The sequence below is a fragment of the Lithohypha guttulata genome, assembly GCF_036872675.1.
Source record: "Lithohypha guttulata strain CCFEE 5908 chromosome Unknown scaffold_1, whole genome shotgun sequence".
NCBI lineage: Eukaryota > Fungi > Ascomycota > Eurotiomycetes > Chaetothyriales > Trichomeriaceae > Lithohypha > Lithohypha guttulata.
The window spans coordinates 4,557,817-4,575,798 of record NW_027042750.1 but is presented as its reverse complement, the minus strand read 5'-3'; the positions used below and the strand labels follow the sequence as shown (position 1 = coordinate 4,575,798).

The 17,982-nt window shown below is 48.5% G+C and overlaps 6 protein-coding genes across 6 annotated transcripts; 3 read left to right on the top strand and 3 right to left on the bottom strand.

Moving 5' to 3' along the window:
* Window positions 1-166: 166 nt before the first annotated feature.
* Window positions 167-2,098, bottom strand: LTR64_001683 (uncharacterized protein; the record flags this gene model as incomplete). Its single annotated transcript, XM_064896062.1, has 2 exons — window positions 167-1,101; window positions 1,189-2,098. 2 exons carry the CDS (start codon window positions 2,096-2,098, stop codon window positions 167-169), a joined length of 1,845 nt encoding a protein of 614 aa, XP_064758749.1.
* A 1,753-nt stretch (window positions 2,099-3,851) lies between these two features.
* LTR64_001682 (uncharacterized protein) lies at window positions 3,852-5,981 on the top strand (the record flags this gene model as incomplete). Its single annotated transcript, XM_064896061.1, has 6 exons — window positions 3,852-4,580; window positions 4,632-4,874; window positions 4,923-5,155; window positions 5,207-5,430; window positions 5,484-5,779; window positions 5,829-5,981. The coding sequence occupies 6 exons, from the start codon at window positions 3,852-3,854 to the stop codon at window positions 5,979-5,981; spliced, it is 1,878 nt and encodes a 625-aa protein (XP_064758748.1).
* Window positions 5,982-9,200: 3,219 nt separating this feature from the next.
* Window positions 9,201-10,487, top strand: LTR64_001681 (uncharacterized protein; the record flags this gene model as incomplete). The annotated part of the gene is made up of 2 exons (XM_064896060.1): window positions 9,201-10,024; window positions 10,073-10,487. The coding sequence occupies 2 exons, from the start codon at window positions 9,201-9,203 to the stop codon at window positions 10,485-10,487; spliced, it is 1,239 nt and encodes a 412-aa protein (XP_064758747.1).
* Window positions 10,488-11,514: 1,027 nt separating this feature from the next.
* Window positions 11,515-14,310, top strand: LTR64_001680 (uncharacterized protein; the record flags this gene model as incomplete). The annotated part of the gene is made up of 1 exon (XM_064896059.1): window positions 11,515-14,310. One exon carries the CDS (start codon window positions 11,515-11,517, stop codon window positions 14,308-14,310), a length of 2,796 nt encoding a protein of 931 aa, XP_064758746.1.
* Window positions 14,311-14,910: 600 nt separating this feature from the next.
* On the bottom strand, window positions 14,911-15,786 carry LTR64_001679 (uncharacterized protein; the record flags this gene model as incomplete). The annotated part of the gene is made up of 3 exons (XM_064896058.1): window positions 14,911-15,030; window positions 15,103-15,270; window positions 15,601-15,786. The coding sequence occupies 3 exons, from the start codon at window positions 15,784-15,786 to the stop codon at window positions 14,911-14,913; spliced, it is 474 nt and encodes a 157-aa protein (XP_064758745.1).
* A 266-nt stretch (window positions 15,787-16,052) lies between these two features.
* LTR64_001678 (uncharacterized protein) lies at window positions 16,053-17,042 on the bottom strand (the record flags this gene model as incomplete). The annotated part of the gene is made up of 1 exon (XM_064896057.1): window positions 16,053-17,042. One exon carries the CDS (start codon window positions 17,040-17,042, stop codon window positions 16,053-16,055), a length of 990 nt encoding a protein of 329 aa, XP_064758744.1.
* Window positions 17,043-17,982: the final 940 nt, after the last annotated feature.

Sequence of the window (17,982 nt, the reverse complement as noted above, 5' to 3'; positions counted from 1 at the left end):
AAAGTGCACTTCGCTTAGCACCTGCACGATGAGTAGGCGGTGTAAAGTTGCAGGTCAAGTTAGTTTGATATTTCCCGGGCCTACCGTAGAGATCTGTCTAGCAGTACGGACACTGTCGAAATATCTAAATGCATTTAGGCGTCTGATCCATCCAAACTCAATCTGTTCACCTCGTTCGCCCTGCAATCTTCTGCCTGTACACACTGATTCGTCCTCCAGCACCACACCACTCAGCTTTGTCACCAGCACATCTCATTGAGCATTCCGAATCAGCCGCCACGATTGCAGCATTCCTGATCTCCGTATCGCAATAGCATTCGTTGGCATACTCAACACCAGCCACGCTGAGACCTTTGCTGAAGCAAGTGGTTAGACACATCTCAACCGTCATGTTCGCATCAGAGAACCAGTACGTAGTCAATGTACGCTTGAGGCCAGCTGCGTCGGTGTAACATCCTCCATAGCCGAATGAGCCGCTTGCTGTTCCGTTATTGACGGCGACATCCGCCTTATTGATGGCCTCAACGTAACGAAGACTTTCGAACATAGAAATGGCGTTCGATCCGCCACAAATCTGAGAGCTGTTGCCGTGGCAGCGCATGTTGCAGTTCTGGGAGGTAGGAGAGGATGATGACGAGATAGTGTTGCCTGCGAAGCACTCTCCAGAGTACTCGACGCCGAAGTACTCGAAGCCATTGTTTTCGGCTGCTGTACGGCACGTGTCGAGGGTCTGAGTGTTGCTGTTGGAGTAGTAACCTGATAGAGCACGACGATCGACTGAGTCGGTGTAGCAGCCTAGGTAATTGGCGTTCTGTACCTGGGGTCCGGTAGCTGCAGCAGCTAATGAGGTCGTATTTATCGTCTTTGATGTGACGGAGGATGTGATCTGAGTAGAAACAGTTGATGTCGTGCTGCTCCTGCTACTACTACTGCTGCTGCTGCTGCTGCTGCTACTTCCAGCTTGTGCTAATTTCCACACACTCAATCTGTTTGGTCCACCACAGTATGTGGCAAGGTTGCCTTTGCATGTCATCGAGCAGTCACTTTGACTAGAATTTGCCGATGTAATCGTATTACCACAAAAGCACTCTTGAGCGTATTCTGTTCCAAAGACGCTATAGCCTTTACCTTGACAAAAAGCACCACACGATTCTGTTGTCATTCTAACAGAATCAGTATAGCTCGCACCTGGAAGAGCACGGTCGCCTTGATCCACATAGCAACCAGCATATGTAGCTCTACTTCCCGACGACAAAGTTACAGTTGTATTACCAGGTACAGGAGTTTGTTTCTGTCCATCAGTATTGGTCTGCGGTATCAACTTGCCGGGACAATTCTGCTGTCTAACCCGCTCTGGTCCCGAAGTAGGGGGATTGCAGCCTGGCAACGCTGTTAAGCTTCCCGATATCTCTTCATCCACTAGAGGTGGTTGAAGGGGACAATTCGCTCCAGATGCCACATCGTTACTAGCATTAAGATCCGGGCAGTCTTCGATCTGACCAGAGCCCGAGCTAGCGAGGCAGTTTGACACAGCTCGAGCTTGAACATCGGGGTTCCAGCCATTCAGGAAGTCGCCATGGTATCCATAACCTGTTGTATCTCCAGTGGCGAGCAGGAAACGGCCGCCATCAGACGTGTCAACGCTATCAAGGTTGTAGTACATCTCGTAGAACAGGTGAGGCAGGAGCTCAGGGTGTGTTGGAGGACATATGCCATTGTCAATCTGCGAGAGATGCGCAACATGTGAATTATCCGGCTTGTAGAGATTAACCCCATCCCAGCACGTCTGGAAATGAACCTGTGCACGTAGTCCTTGTGGACAGTTCATGTCGGACGGAAAACCAGCTGTTTCTGAGTAAGGTTTTGTATAGTCAATGCACGCAAACGAAACCGCATCGGCCACAGGTCGTCCTGGGTTGTCAGCAGTACCATACGTCATAGTAGTCCTGTTGTACGAGCGCAAACCTGGGTTGCCAGATATCATCTTGAAGCCTGGAGGGAAAGGCGTTACAATGCCTTGGCCACGTTCCAGGTAGTAGATGATGATGCCACCGTTCTTCACGCTGAGGAAAGTGCCGTCAGCCTTTTGGTAATACATATAGGGAGTCCAGTAGGCGCTTTTGTCTTCTTGAATCGTGCATGATGTACATAGGGAGTTCCTGAGCATATCATAATTAGAGGTAGTATTGAAATCTTGAATATGTTAGCGTGAAGCAGGACGGTCGCGAGGACAAACCAACTGTTAGGACCTCCAATAATGTGAACATGACCTGAAATGCCATCATAGTTGACAATAGGGTCGACACGGCCAAGCTGTATGATGCCACAATTCATGCGCCAGAAGGCATTTACACCAGGAAAGCAGCATCCTAGTGCTGTCAAGGCTAGACTTGCAAACAGTGTCGAAGGCATTTTCTGACCCTGGTAGACGATTGAACACCACCTCGATGCTGAGAGTGTGGTGGTCCTCTTATAGAACTTCCTGATTGTGCCATATCAACATTGGTCAGAGCGGTTCTTCAACAAACTGATCTTCGGCTGCACATTCTTAGCCATGCGATACACATGTTAACAGCCACCCACGTGGCGGCCTGAGCTCGCTTTCTAGAATCTAGAATAACACATACCTGCACCTATAGACGGAATGCTAGCAAAGGGGTTGTGCACAGCAGCGAATCACTTTTGCTATACATATCTTGAACCCGAGTGCCTTGACTAGCCACAAGATTATGTGATCCGAATCACAGGCAAAGGTATTTGCAAATAGTTTCGTGCATTGATCGAACATTATATTCATGGTACGACGTGAGCCTCGCTGTCCTACCTTTTCCCACTGGCGCCATCTGATGTGCGATGTGCTCGTTACTCCGTCGACGGTCTTAGAGCTATACTCTTGTAGAGGTAGCGAAGTCACCACCAACGCGCCCATATGACTCGATTGCCTATCAATTGCGTATTCCAAAGGAGGTCTTCACCACAAGCTCTATCGTCAAGCAAAAGACTCGGTATAGACTAAGCTCTTTCAGTTCGTCTTGTAAGGTTGTTCGATACCCCTGTTGCGATATTACTTGATAATTGCAACCACGGATCTTGCATGCAGGGGCTGCGCTGACAGTATGAGATATCAAATGGTTGTAAAGTCAGGGCCTCGCATTGTGCCGAGATACAAGGCACAAGTGTATTAGATCCTGCTGTTAAGAAATGCGTTTCAGATTCATTACTGAAGATCGTTACAGCGTTTAGCTTGGGAGGTCTCCGGAGACATTGTCGAAGTGATTCGCTGGGCAGCAACATAATTGCCCGTGCTCAACAGTCCCGGAATTCAGGCTGGCTAGGCAATGGACGTCAGTGTCTCTGCTCATTGATGTCAAAATAGATGTTGATTGCTGTTTGGACGCAGTTTGTAGCTACAGCTCCTCGTTGTAGTCGGTACTGTTGTTCGGACATTTGGACTTCAAAAATGGCGTGCAGTCTCGACTGGGGATACGCGTGCTTGCCTGAATCAAACGAACGCGAATATGACGTTTTGCAGAAGGAACTTAGCCTTAGCAGGAATAGTGCTTCGGACTTGCTCTTCATTCTTGTTCGTCCCTGGAGTCCTACCTGTTTAACATGTCAACAACTATACATCACGCCTCAGATGAACCAACGATATATTCAAGCGAGCCGCTAAAAGAAATGCAATCTATGCAGAGGCTAGGAAGACTATTCCGGAGCACTGCACGTGGTTCAAACAATGACGTTTGCTTCTTGACTCAAGTCGTCCCATTTTCATACAGCTCGCGTCCATATGCACCATCTCTACTAAACACAATATGCGGAAAACCCGTCTGTGAGTATACGAAGTAGACATGGCGTCTAAATTGAATGACTTCGGAACCGTGTCGGATGGACTGGATCGCGCCGAGCTTGGAGTCGGTCCTCCTGTTAGTGATGGTGTTAGTCCTCGTCCATCGCCAGAGGCTCTGAATTACCAGAAACCCTCTATTCGCAAGGCGATTGGCGACAATCTACTTTCTGTTGTGGTACATCCTCGCTATGGAATCAATAAAATCAAAATCGCTGTCCAAGAGAAACACCATGCAACTTCCAAAGAAGCTCGTAAATCCCAAGATGATGCTGCACCAATTCTTGCTCCCAGTCCTCCTATTGGTGCACTCGAGAACGAGCGACTGAAGTATAACGTACAGGAGAAACCAAAAGTGCCACCCCTCAAAGATTTCATGCATCACCCAATTGCAGCACTTCAGTCAACTGTCCAAGACCAACGTGGAAACGACTTCGCAGAAAACATAGCCAACTCGGAGTTTTCACATGGAGCAGATGTGCATATGCTCCGTCAACACGACAAAATTGCCCAAGCGACAAGTGAATCTGAGAAGAATGCCGAAATCGAAACTTTCGTGCAAATGAAGCAGCTCAAGCAGGATTCCTTTGTCCGGTGGACCATTGATCGACATATCAGAAAGGTAGCTCGAGTGCCCGTGGTCGACAGACCACCTCAGCGTCCCCAGATCCTCGGTCCGATTCTTGTGGGCACAAAACCTAAAGGCCCAATATGGTCGGAATATGCTAGTAAGGTAAGCTTCGTTGCAGGTGCTGTGGCTTAAGCAATGCTCATCAGGTGATAGTTACTGGAATACGAGCTCGAGAAGCATGCGGACTTTTATATCGATAACGGCGATAAATTCCCACAACCTGATCGAAAACTCCTCGCGTCCTCTCTTGAGAGGGTTGTCATTGCCTCAGTACCTCTACAGACCCTTTTCATGAAGTTCCGAAGCATATCACATTGGGAGAACCCCTGGGAAACTGCCGGCTACATGTCACTATACTTCTCCCTTCTGATATTCAGCCAGATTACACGCATGGCAGTAAGTCGCCTGACTGTATAATTCGCCCCAGTCTTGCTAATGTAGAAGATCCTATATGTCATCGTCATAACCCTTTATCGCGGTTGGCGCATTCCAGGTATTGACCAAATGCGAGATACCATAATCCATTCAGAAGATAGTGACGAGTTGGCCAAAAACCTTACAGAACTGGTGACACAATATGGTACGAGAGGTTATGTCGACCGCGTTATAGAGCTCGTCGGTCCTGCCGCCTTCGACTGGCTTGAACGTGCAGCAGACATTCTGGAGATGGGACGAAAGTACGTACCTCACAGCCAACTCCGTCTATTCTCATACTAACGATGATCTAGCTTCTTTGAGTGGCGCAACCCACGTTACACCAAAAACATGATTTGTGTTCTTCTTTCCTGGTGGTTACTAATAACCATGGTTCCAACGCAAATGCTCGTACAGATGATTTTCTTCTCTATCGGGTTCGACTTCTTCGTCATGACACCCGTCGCACGTCGGTATCCAAAATATAGGTTGCTCACCTCGCCGGTAACGTGGTTCATGTGGAGGGTGCCCACACACGGTACGTTGACTGGAGAAGAATATATAAAGTGGACTTGGCTGACCTTTTAATAGCGGAATGGGCTATTGCGCGACTTCAAGCGGAAGCAAAGCAATACCTGCAGCAAGACGATACACTCACTTCGATTGACAAAGATCGCCAACCTCCAGCTCGGGCTGAAACCCAGGCGGCAACCAACGACTTTGACAAACAGCACAAGCAAGCTAAACTCATTGGCCGTTACTCTTGCATGCACAACGACGGACAAGGGTTATTGGTAGCGACTACAGAGTCGATCTCTTTTCAGCCACGGCAGTCGTCCGACACTGACTGGACTATACTGATCAAAGAGCTGCGGACAATACAAAAAGTCAGTCGTCGCGAGACATCTTGTAAAATGTATGCTAACGGGTTCCAAGATCACAGATTATGTTGGAATCAGAGAGCTCTCCGGTATCGCATTCCAGGCCTTGGACGGGACAACTTATCACGCTTCTAACCTCGAATGTCGCGATGAGGCGTTCTCTCAGCTTGTAGGCTACATAGGTTTCCAGTGGAAGCGGACTGGCTGAGATTTATTCTGTGCTAAAGAGTATCCAACGGACTCGGTCCTCGACTATATTTTTCTTTGATTTGATTCAGCGTCGGCGCTCTTGGATATCGATCATCGTGGGGTACTTTGCTTGTGAAGTTTCTCTTTAGCTATTTGACATGGAGAATTGCAGAGGGACATTATGCCAAGCCTCTCGTCTGACCTGCCTGGCTCGAAGCTCGAGCTGCCAGGAATACAAAGCTACTATGTGGATAGACTTCGCTCTTCAGCAATACGATGGCAGCATTCATGAATCAGCGCGTTCAATTCGAACGATCTCTGTATGCTGACTATCAGTCTCGCTGCAAGAAGTCCCTGTATCCTCGATGGTCATGCGTGTTAAGCGCGCAGTTTATTTCAGCCGTGCTGACTGCGCCACCATCTCTGTAGGTCCCAAATTAAGGGATGTCATGATGGACGTCTCTGATCCGCCATGCAGTCTATCTGCCTTCAGGGCTCTCTTGTCACGGGCACATCGACTGTCTATCTTAGAATTTTCTTGCAGCTGTCAAGGTATATGACCACGCATATACTGCTTACTGTTTCAATAGTTGTGGCAGTGTAAATCTGGACGTTACTCAGCAGTGGAACGAGATGATGGATCTATATGTGAAAGTTGAATCTCCTCAGGATCTATTGCTATCACTTATGCAGCGTGACTATCTCGTCTTCCTACAGACCTCAGTCGTGCCACCGACTCCTGATCGTTCCAAGCATAGTGTTGATGAGCTATGGCTTGTCTTGGCTGGTTTATTGCTATTTTTCTGCGAAGAGATTGAATATTCAATGTGCACGTCCGGGAAAACAAGTAGTTCGAGTCGTCTTGGAAGTAGCTGTCAAAAGACACGACGAGAGTACTGTCCATGAAGTGATTTTCTGATTGGAGTTCATGGTAAGTCTTGCGGAATGCATTGTGCCTGTCGTTGTTTCATTCACGCTTCATTGTGATTCTACATAATTGTTCGATTCTCTTCCAGTCATCCGGAAGCTATGCGTACTATTCTACCAGGTCCAAGACGGTATTCACATCAACCGTGAACATCGTCGCGCCCTCCTTATCCAACGATAGCAAGTGTCCATTCGAAGTAATGCCTACTCATGTGTTCAAGATGATGACCTCTAAGCACGAGCTATACTTGATCCAGCCTATATATGATGCCTGTGATCGAACAAAGAAGGTCAGACGATGTTCACAATCAAAATACCACCGCCCTGCAGGTCTATCGCATGTTCGGTGTGTGGCTCGGTCACAACTTTTCTATTCGTGTAGAAAATCACGGAGCTAGATCACATTAGGAACCATTATCCCGACGCGAAGTTGCAAGTCTTACCACTGCAATTCGTTACCTGACATTCGGTTGTGCGCGTATCTGCGACCAGCCATATATATGTATAACTACCACCGTGTTTCTGATTCCGAGCGCGTCGTACATATAAGGAACGAGAATCCGGCTCACTTTGCACTTTCTACCTTATCTACTGGTCGCAGACAGAGGAGCCACGATTCAAACAGGTCCATTTATCGTCTGTTATCTCTGCTGCTGGTAAGCTCGTGTAAGCTCACTGCAATGGATGCATCGCTTATGTCTCTACTTGGACATACGCTGGCTGGCGCTTGTCTGACCATGAATCCTGCTGGAGGCATTGTTCGCTGAAGAGGCCATCGTGGCAGATGACGCCACGTTCGTTGAACATCTTCATAATGCGGCTGCACTTTCAATACAAAACCCCTAGAGTAAGCACAAAGTTGCGTTCGCTCAACACACTAGCTAACGAATACTACCAGTCAACCGCTATAGAGTCATCTTGACTCGTGAAGCATGAGAAAACAATAAATCAATTCTACAATTGCACTATCATTCAAACCTTTCTTCGCTTGATTGAACGACTACGTTTCGATAACAATATTCGTGGATGTCACAGAGGCAATCTATCCTAAGCGACATCTCTTTACCACGAATCCTAAGCAACATGGTCCCATGGTCACAATCGAAATATGTCCTTAAGCAAAATTTCTTCGCCAGTCGAGTACGGGCCTCAAGCAGTAGATGTGACTTGCAACACCACAAGTACGTCGTTGATACACTTGCTATTTTGAACCTGCCCGGATTAAGCCTCACTTCGACTGAGCCCACCAGGTCTCACCTTCCGAGGACTGAACCGATTTGTGACCAGAACACGCAAGTAGCCTGATGCTGCTAGATACAGCAGAACTCTCCTACACGACTGCTCTCGCCCATCGCACCTGAGAACATAGTCAATTTTGGACCAAAACCCTGGCGGGTCCTTGAGCGACAACACTGTGTTGCAAAGGTGCAAAGCGACTATGTTGATCTACACCTCGAAACGTCCACAGCAACATATACCGCGGAGGATACCAGTATACTCAGACATTGCAGTGCGGTCACTCGGTTGCAGAATCGTCTGTTTCACGTACTGCGCTCCTGAACGGTCCACTTTGTGCGTTCGTGGACAAAACAGTGGCAATCCGTTGCACACGCCCCGCCCTTCGCAGTGCACATTCCAGACAACATCGTGGGTTTGAATCTCACAAAACCTAACGAGTTGCACCAACTGCGCCTCCTCGACGTTGTTATTGATGAAGCGACCTTTGAATCAGTCTCCCACAGCAATGATCGAGACTGGCTCTGGACGTAAACAACTCCGCACTTGGCGTCATATGCCGTCGGCACGCATTGACAATTTATGCTGATTCACTTCTGGCGGAGCACGGCATGAGATTCTCGATTGTCATCGTGTTGCAGAATGCCATTCTTGTGTCGACGGGAAAACTACATGAACCACCTCTGCCCAAAGTCAAACGGCTTGCATGCATCATTATCATTGCAATGGTGGAAAGTACAACCTTATCAGGTATGTGGATCTCCGTCAGTCGGCTAGCATAGCGGTAAGATTACGTTATTGGACCAAATCTTTCTACCCTCGTCTGGAAGGCTTATCAGCCCGACACCAATCGACTAGCGCATGGACATGTTAACCCCATGGGGGTGTATAGACCCTTATCGAACCATACAATATACAGGGCGATACGTGTGATGGCAAAACGAAGACGATATGCAAAAGCAACAACGAAGTGCTCGAGCATTACCATTAAAAAAGGAGGTAGACCGTTGCTTCTGCAAAATCAATTCAACACCAAGCTGTGCCTAAACTACAACAGTGTCTAATCTTATACAAAATGGCTCCAGCAATTTTGAACTATTTCGGCTTCGGGGCTGCCGAGCCTGTGGCAGAGGAGAAGTCCCCGGTCCGGGCTCTACCCGCAAACTGGTATACGTCGAAGGAGATGTATGAGCTTGAGAAGCGTGCCATATTCTCAAGAAGATGGATGTTCGTCACTCACAAAGTCAGACTCAGTCAGCCAGGCGAATGGCTGAAGTATGATGTTGCTGGGTTTCAATTTGTGCTGTGCTGCGATCGTGATGGCAACATCAATGGATTCCACAACATCTGCAGGCACCGAGCCTTCCCAGTGGTGACAGAAGACCAGGGTACATCACGAATATTCTCTTGCAAGTATCACGGTTGGTCATATGGGCTGAATGGCAAGCTGGCAAAAGCACCCGGATATCAAGAGCTACAGGGTTTCGATAAAGACAAGAATGGTCTTCTACCGATACACGTTCATATCGACCACAACGGCTTTATTTGGGTCAATTTGGACGCCAAGGAGAAGCCAGAAGTAAGCTGGGAGGACGACTTCGATAATGTCGACACGCAGCCTAGATTACAGCAGTTCAACTTTGACGATTACGTATACGACCACTCCTGGAATATGGATGGAGACTGGAACTGGAAGATCTTATCTGACAACTATAACGAATGCTATCACTGCCCAACTTCACACCCCGACATAGTTGCCCTAGCGGACCTTCAATCATACAAGGTCACTACGAAAGACTCGTATATTGTTCACGATACGGCCACTACTGCTGAACAGCGAAGTAGCGGCCTCACCGTCTGCCCTACATACTTCTTTCCAAACGCCTCTATGAATGTCTCGTGAGTGTCAAACCCCAGAAAAGCTGAATTTTGCTAACAACAATATAGTCCCAACTTCTTTTTCATCCAGAGATTCGTGCCGTATGCACCTGGCCGTTCGTCTATGCGTTATGAAGTTTTCCGAAACAAGAATGCAAGTGAGGAGGATTTCGACAAGATCAACCAAATGTACAAGCGAATCATGACGGAGGACAAATATCTATGCGAGCAGGCACAAAAGAACATCAATGCAGGTATATTCGTCAACGGAGAGATGCACCCTCGCATGGAAAAGGGTCCTCTATTCTTCCAGAAAAATGTTCGAGACGCGGTAGTTGCACACTACGAGCGTGAACAGAAGGCAAAGCAAGAGATATGGCCTGCTCGTCAAGTGCTGCCAACAACAGCAGGCGTGAGCAAGAAGGACTTCGATTTCTGCTCGGGCCTCGCCTGTCAGATGAACCAGGAAGGTTTAGTCTGGTGATTTTGTTGTAGAACATCAAGTCATTATTAAGGGGTGTTGCTAAGGAGTTTCATGGCGCAGGGATTGCATCTGACATTGCATGCTTGGATACTTTTGACATAGACTTAATGCCAGCTGTCCTCTGTCGAATCTTGAGGTACTTATCTCCCCCTGAACCACGGTACCTTTGCAAAATGTTGGTGTTCGCCATCATTTCGCTCTGCTTGTGTAGACTTGAATCTAGATGTCTTACTGGCTACTAAACAGAAACTACTTGGGAATATTGAAGAGTCAAACTTGCATGACGGTATCAGCGGTTGTTCGAGTCGGAGACACGTAGTCACACTGCTACGAAGGTGATCACAGGCACTTGACATGTTCCTCTCCAGCGTGATATTCGAGAGCTTGCTATACAATAATCTGCCAAGAGCTGCTAGAATATACGGTTGTGCAAAACTCTTGGCATTTACACGAGCTAAACATGCAGCAGATAGCTAATAAATCATCGTCTCTCGATATGAATATTGCTGAGAAGCGTACCAGACACCTCGAGCAGTCACCGCGATCAAGCTTCGAATCAGTCACGATGGACCATAATCAAGTAAACCCGTTTTGGTCAAAGTTGACGATGTTCTAGAGACATACCGGCCTTTACCTTCCCCACCTTTTTATCTTGCAGCTTGTCCACCCGAACACAGCACAACAGCCGTTCCTTGTTAACTCAGATTTTGGCACTAGTACGAAAGGGGTTTTAGATTCCTCGACATGGCTGACCACAGACAGGAACGGGTAAGAGTTCTGGTTATGCATATTGAGGTGCTATGATTTTGCCACGGCTTTTATGGAGCACCTATCTGGTATGCTGTATTGCGAGACACGATCCTGGAGGTTGACTTGGTGGTGCGGTCCTTCTTAATGATCAGGATCTGCTCGTATATGAGATGGTATATGGTCCTCATGAGCGCAGATAAGGGTTGGTTCGAGATATCCAACAAGTGGTCAGACTACCACTAGTAAGATCAGATATAATCACAAGGTTGCGGCCAAGATGCAACCTAATGGCGAGACAAATGGCAGCACGACCAACGGCACAGTCACGAATGGTGCTGCAAGCAATGGCATTGCAGACAGCATTACAGCACCACTGAAGAAGGTCTTCGCGCCACAGCCCAACGCTCAAGACGACCGTCTACACAGTATTGAGGCACAACTATCGAAAATCACCTCGCTGCTAGAAAAGCGTGAGCCCAAAGAGGAGCCTGCTGCTGTCGCGTCCCATGTCAACGGCACAGCCAACGGCACTGTCGTGGAAAGCACGACAGTCAACGGTCATGCAGCTCTCCCAGAATCGAACTCACGGCGTGTGGTCATCATAGGTGCTGGCATTGTAGGCACCAATCTGGCCGACGAGCTAGCCTCGCGCGGCTGGAAAGATGTTACCGTTGTGGAGCAAGGTCCTCTATCAATGCCAGGTGGATCTACCTCACATGCACCAGGATTAGTGTATCAGACGAATCCTTCCAAGACCATGGCTAAGTTCGCCACATATACTGTCGAGAAAATGTTGTCGTTAGAAAAGGACGGCCAGAGCTGTTTCAACCAGGTCGGCGGTCTAGAAGTAGCGACTACTCAAGCGCGTCTCGAAGAACTGAAGCGCAAGCATGGCTGGGCCTCTTCTTGGGGCATTGAATCACATCTGATAAGTGCCGAAGAATGCTTGAAGCTTCATCCAGAATTGAACAAGGACTTGGTACTTGGCGGCATACACATACCAAGTGACGGATTGGCACTGGCTGCGCGGGCGACACAATTATTGATCGAACGCTCACGTAATGCTGGCGTCAAATACGTTGACAAGACAGCCGTTACAGGGATTGAGAAGGCTGACGGTCACGTCACAGGCGTCAAGACCGACAACGGCTTCATACCTGCCGATATTGTGGTTTCTTGTGCTGGCTTCTGGGGCGTCGAGATTGGTGCTATGGTGGGCTTACCCGTTCCATTGCTGCCTCTGGCGCATCAATACGTAAAAACGACGAGCATTCCTGGCCGTGCTGAACGCAACGCTCAACCGAATGGAGCCAGCCTACCAATTCTGCGTTATCAGGACCAGGATCTCTACTACCGTGAACACGGAGACCAGATCGGTATTGGGTACTATGGCCACAAACCTCTGCCAGTCGTCGCTGCCTCTCTAGGCAGGACTCCGGAAGAGGTCCATGAGAAGATGATGCCATCACGTCTTGAGTTCACACGGGAGGACTTTGAACCGGCTTGGACCCTGTCTAAAGAATTCCTACCTGCCCTCCAACAGACTGAAATTGCTGACGGTTTCAATGGAATTTTCTCTTTCACTCCTGATGGTGGGTCACTTGTTGGCCAACATCCTACCCTCGATGGTTTCTGGGTGGCCGAGGCAGTCTGGGTGACACACTCTGCCGGTGTAGCACGAGCTGTCGCTCAAGTCCTGACCACGGGACATTCCGACGTTGACCTGGCTGATTGTGAATTATCGCGCTTTGAGGAGGTTCAACTTACTCCAGAATACGTGATGGAGACTGCGTCACAAAACTTCGTCGAGGTATACGACATTATTCACCCTCTACAACCTAAAGAATCCCCACGCAATCTACGTGTAAGTCCTTTCTATCAGCGACACAAAGAGCTTGGAGCATACTTCCTCGAGGCCGGCGCTTGGGAACGTCCATATTGGTTTGAAGCAAATGCAGATCTGGTCAAAGACCTGCCAGCAGAGTGGCAGCCAGTTGAACGAGATGCATGGTCGAGCCGATTCTACTCACCTATCGCAGCTGCAGAGGCATGGAAGACACGGACTGCTGTCGCCATGTACGACATGACGCCACTGAGGCGACTTGAAGTGTCTGGTCCAGGTGCGGTTGACTTGCTGCAAAGGCTTTGCAGTGGTGATGTCTCGAAGCTGCCAGGTCCAAAGACCGGTCCAGTCACATACACATTGATGCTCAATGAGGATGGAGGCGTACGAAGCGATATCACAGTTGCCAGACTCACTGAAGAGCTGTTTCAAGTCGGTTGCAACGGACCCATCGATCTAGTATACCTCAAACGTGAAGCACGAAAGCAGATGCAGAAGACTCCAGCTTCCTGGGTTCACGTACGCGACATTACAGGCGGCACATGCTGCGTAGGCCTGTGGGGGCCACGAGCACGCGATGTAATTACATCGATAAGCCAAGACAACTTCTCTCCAAAAGGCATGGGCTACTTCCGCTGCAAGAGAGCGAGCATATCGGGCGTTCCAGTCACAGCCATGCGTCTATCATACGTCGGCGAGCTAGGCTGGGAAATCTATACCAGCGCCGAGTATGGCCAGCGACTCTGGGACGCCCTCTGGAAGGCTGGTCAGAAGCACGGCATCATCGCGGCTGGCCGTGTGGCTTTCAATGCACTTCGACTTGAGAAGGGATATCGAGCTTGGGGTACAGACATGACTTCTGAGCATGATCCTTACGAGTCAGGTCTCGGATTTGCCGTCAAAGCTGGCAAGAAGGACTATATAGGTCAAGCAGCACTCGATGGCCGCAACAATGACAATGTGGCCAGACGACTGACTTGTCTGACTATCGATGACGGGAAGTCGGTAGTCCTTGGAAAAGAGCCTGTCTTCCACGAAGGCAAGGCTGTCGGATACGTCACGAGTGCAGCTTTCGGCTACAGTATCGGCAGACCACTAGCCTACGCATGGCTGCCAAGCAAGTTCGCTGTGGGTGATGCTATGGAACTTGAATATTTCGGACAGAGGATCAAGGCTACCGTTGCTGCTGAACCATTGTTCGATCCAAAGGGAGAACGGTTACGTGGATGAGAGGGCATACGTGTTAAGCTGAAGTGGTTGATCCAAAATCATGTTGGTGTACATTCATGAAAGTCGTCATGGGCGATTTAATTATCTTGCAACGATCTCGCCGTTCTCAGAGACATTGCGTTGAGCGAATCTAATTAGTCGTTGAGATCTTAGAGCTTCTGTAGTACGGGAACATCTTTTGTCGAACGCACCATTCCTTCGCATACAATGTTCGGTCTGATGAAAAACTAAGGTCCTCGTCAGAGTAAAGATAGAGAGACATGCAAACATGCAGCGACGTCGTTGAAGACTGAATTTTCGGTTGCGTTTGGCGTGTGATTCCTGTCAGCGTAGTGGCAGCGACATACAGAAACGGATTCACAAAGTCATCATAATAATGCATTCCACTCCAGCATCCTGGCATAATCAATCGACGAGGTGTCCACCCGAGGTCTCCAATATCGTCCAATTGGATCATGGCATGGTCCTGCCGATCTTTCTGTTTTTCTCATGCGCAGTACGGTCAGTGTCGGGACAATGCGGTGTATGCATGTCAGAGGACTCTGTCGTAGCGATGGGTGTAGAGGTAGTTGACCGTGTGGTACACAACGTGCGATCGGATCAACTGAGCTCGATCAGTGGATTGATCATGCCCTCGCTCCACCTCCCATGGCCAGAAGCGCAAGAGGCCTCTTTGAACTTCAGCTTTATCTCGTTGGTGCTGATGATGTGGTGTGTGAACTATTGACATGTCAGTGTTTTTGATCACAGTCGATTGGCCAGGTGCTGCTTTTATTGGGGGCAGGGACCTACCTTGGTCAACACTGACTCCTCGTCCTTGTTATGAGCGTACTTCACCGTCACGAATATTTGCACACGACTATCGGTATGACGTGATGTCAAGACGTTTGCGAGGTTCTGCAGACTCACCGCTGTGTCTTCGTAGCGCGGAGCGTCGACTTCATGCATGAACTTGGTAAACTGTGCACGAATTTCGTGTGAGTAACACAAGGGGGTTCGTGAATTGAGAAAGTTCGGGGGCGAATTGACTGTGATGTGAAGGTTGATTTCTCTGAGAAAGGGGCAGGCGTGTATCAGAGGTTCTAGACTAGGACAGGCGAGCATTCCTGGAGATTTGTTGTCAAATGTTGTACCGAAGGTCTGCACTTCCAGCTGGCTGATATGATCTCTTACCCAGTGGTATTTGGGATTGGCGACTAGTGTCCCGACTCAGTGGTTGATCGATCTTTCGTCCATGATGAGGGTTTGATTCGTGCATTCTCTGCGCATTTGTCGGACGTCAGCACATACTTGGCGGCTAGCGAGCTCAATATTCAACCCCGGTACTCTTTCAACTCTAGATCCGTTGGGATTTTTTGTTGTTTCGTGAACACGGAATTTTACATCCTCGAGATATTTCTCATACACCTTCAGCTGTAGCTCCGCAGGCAGATCAAGGAGGCGGAAGGGTTGCTGTTTGCGACTTCGGTGCTTCATCTTCGCAGAAGTTAGAGGAGCAGGACGCATTACCTGGGACTTCTCACCTGGGCGAGATGCCAGAAGGTTGGGATGTCGAGAAATAATCTGTGATCGCTCGAAATGAGATTGGTAGTGGTGACCCGGATCTGCGAGAACTTTCTGGTACTTAGAGGTGTAAGAGCAGGTGTGAACTTTTTGTTAGGGGACTGGCCCAAATATCCATCACTTTAGCAAACTCTCGCCACTTGTTTGGCACAGCACAACATTATTTTTTCACTCAATACTTAGTCAATTCTCTCATTCAATTCCACGTTCGTGTTCTTCGCCGCATCTTCGACCTCGACAATTCCTGTTTCAACAGCCCAACGAGCCGTCATGCTTCCCAACTCACATACCCGTTCCTTGACCTTATAGCCGTCCTTCGTGACTTTGATCCTGGCTTTCAGCAGAAGATAGGCATATCCTCTATCGATCAACTTTGTCTCAGTAAACCCCTTCCTGAACTCGAATGATGTACAGTTCACATCTATAGTAGCATCTGCTCGACCATCTTCGTCCAGAGCGTGTACGAGGCCGATCAGGTTCAAAGGTTCCATCAGCTGGAACAACATAAAGTCGAACTGTCCCCGAGCCGTTTCCACAACCGACTGTCTTATGAATGTGGGTTGTGCTAGCAGATATGGTGGAACTATCGGCATGCGCGACAGATCGATAGTGCGTGTGAAATGGAACAATCGCACATTCTTCCAGATTGATACCAATCTTGGCCAGGATGTGATCACACTGCCAGGTTTCAAGCTGGGGAAATTCACGTTGTCAATGTGTTGTCGAAGCCAGGTGAGATCGTGATGCCTGAGAAGGTTGTCGAAAAATTCTGTTGGGCGATCTCCTGAATAGTTTACCGTCAATGATCGAGGCATATATCGGTCTCGAACGTCCAGAGCTATCCTTCGAATATCGTGGTTTGTCATCTCTATCCCGAGGCTTGGCGTGCCGTAGAGTTGAGGTTTAGACCAGCCGTGTTGATCAGCTTGTCCGAATCGCACGTGTAGCGACGCATCTTCATAGTATCTGATAAGAACGTTTTCCTGGATTTCTTCAGGAAGATCAAGTAGACGAAACGTCTGTAACATCAGAACGCTTGGCTCCATATCAACAACAATCTTGCAGGATTTGTAGCGGATGATAGTCGAAGAAGGTGTAAGCGGTACGTCCTCTAAAATTGAATCTCGCAAAAAGGTACTAGGCGTGTAGCATGAAAATTTCACATTCATGGCGCTCAGATGCTTTTGATATGTCCATGCGGCTTCCAACTTGTACTTACCAACATATTTGCTCGTTTGTGTCCTCTTGTGTCACTTGTGCCAGCATTGTCATCAAACATGACGGATAAGACTCATAGTGTGCTACATAGTGCAGGAATATGCAGCGACACACTAAGACGTCGGACGTCTGCAAGCGTCACGATCCGGCGTATACAGGTCGCAGCTGGACTTTGAAAGGCCCAACAGAGGATCTAATACTTTATTACTTTGTGATTCTGATGCTCCCACACATCAAAAATCGTTGCAGGACCATATCTGGAATCGATCGAAATTCAAAGGCCTCTTGGATCAGAGTAATGGTATTGCGTTGCCACACTAGTTGACGATGGCCTATCTGCCACCATTCGCCTGCTTGGGTCAATCTGCTTCACCAGCTCCAGCGACTAACCACGTAAATGCCATGTGAATGTCTCGTGGAGAGAATAACAACCATTCTGTGTTCAGCGACACAGCAGCTAGAGCGGAGCCTTGTTGAGTGAGGTGTGCTGTCACCACACATCTGGTCAGCATGTATTCAATACGCGATGAGCAGCACAGATGGTCGGAAGGAGAGCTGGAAGACTACGCGTCTCTTCGCAAGCGGAGCCAGTCAACGCGTCAAGAAGCTAGGCTCGTTAGAGACAATTCCGAGCCTTTATCGATAAGGGTGATCAGCATGTGACTGCCCCTCACCATGCGATCAGCAGGTGAAGACATGGGACTGTCAACGAGCACTTCAAAGGCAAATGCACAAAAACCGTGTAGAGAAGATATACTTGGATTTCTGTGTTATCAGCTGGAATGGCTTCGTGACTGGAACCAAATCAGCTCCGAATGTATGAATCCATGTTTCATGCCTCCACTAGCATATACTCAAGTTTACTGCACCACGTCCTTGTTGCAACCACCG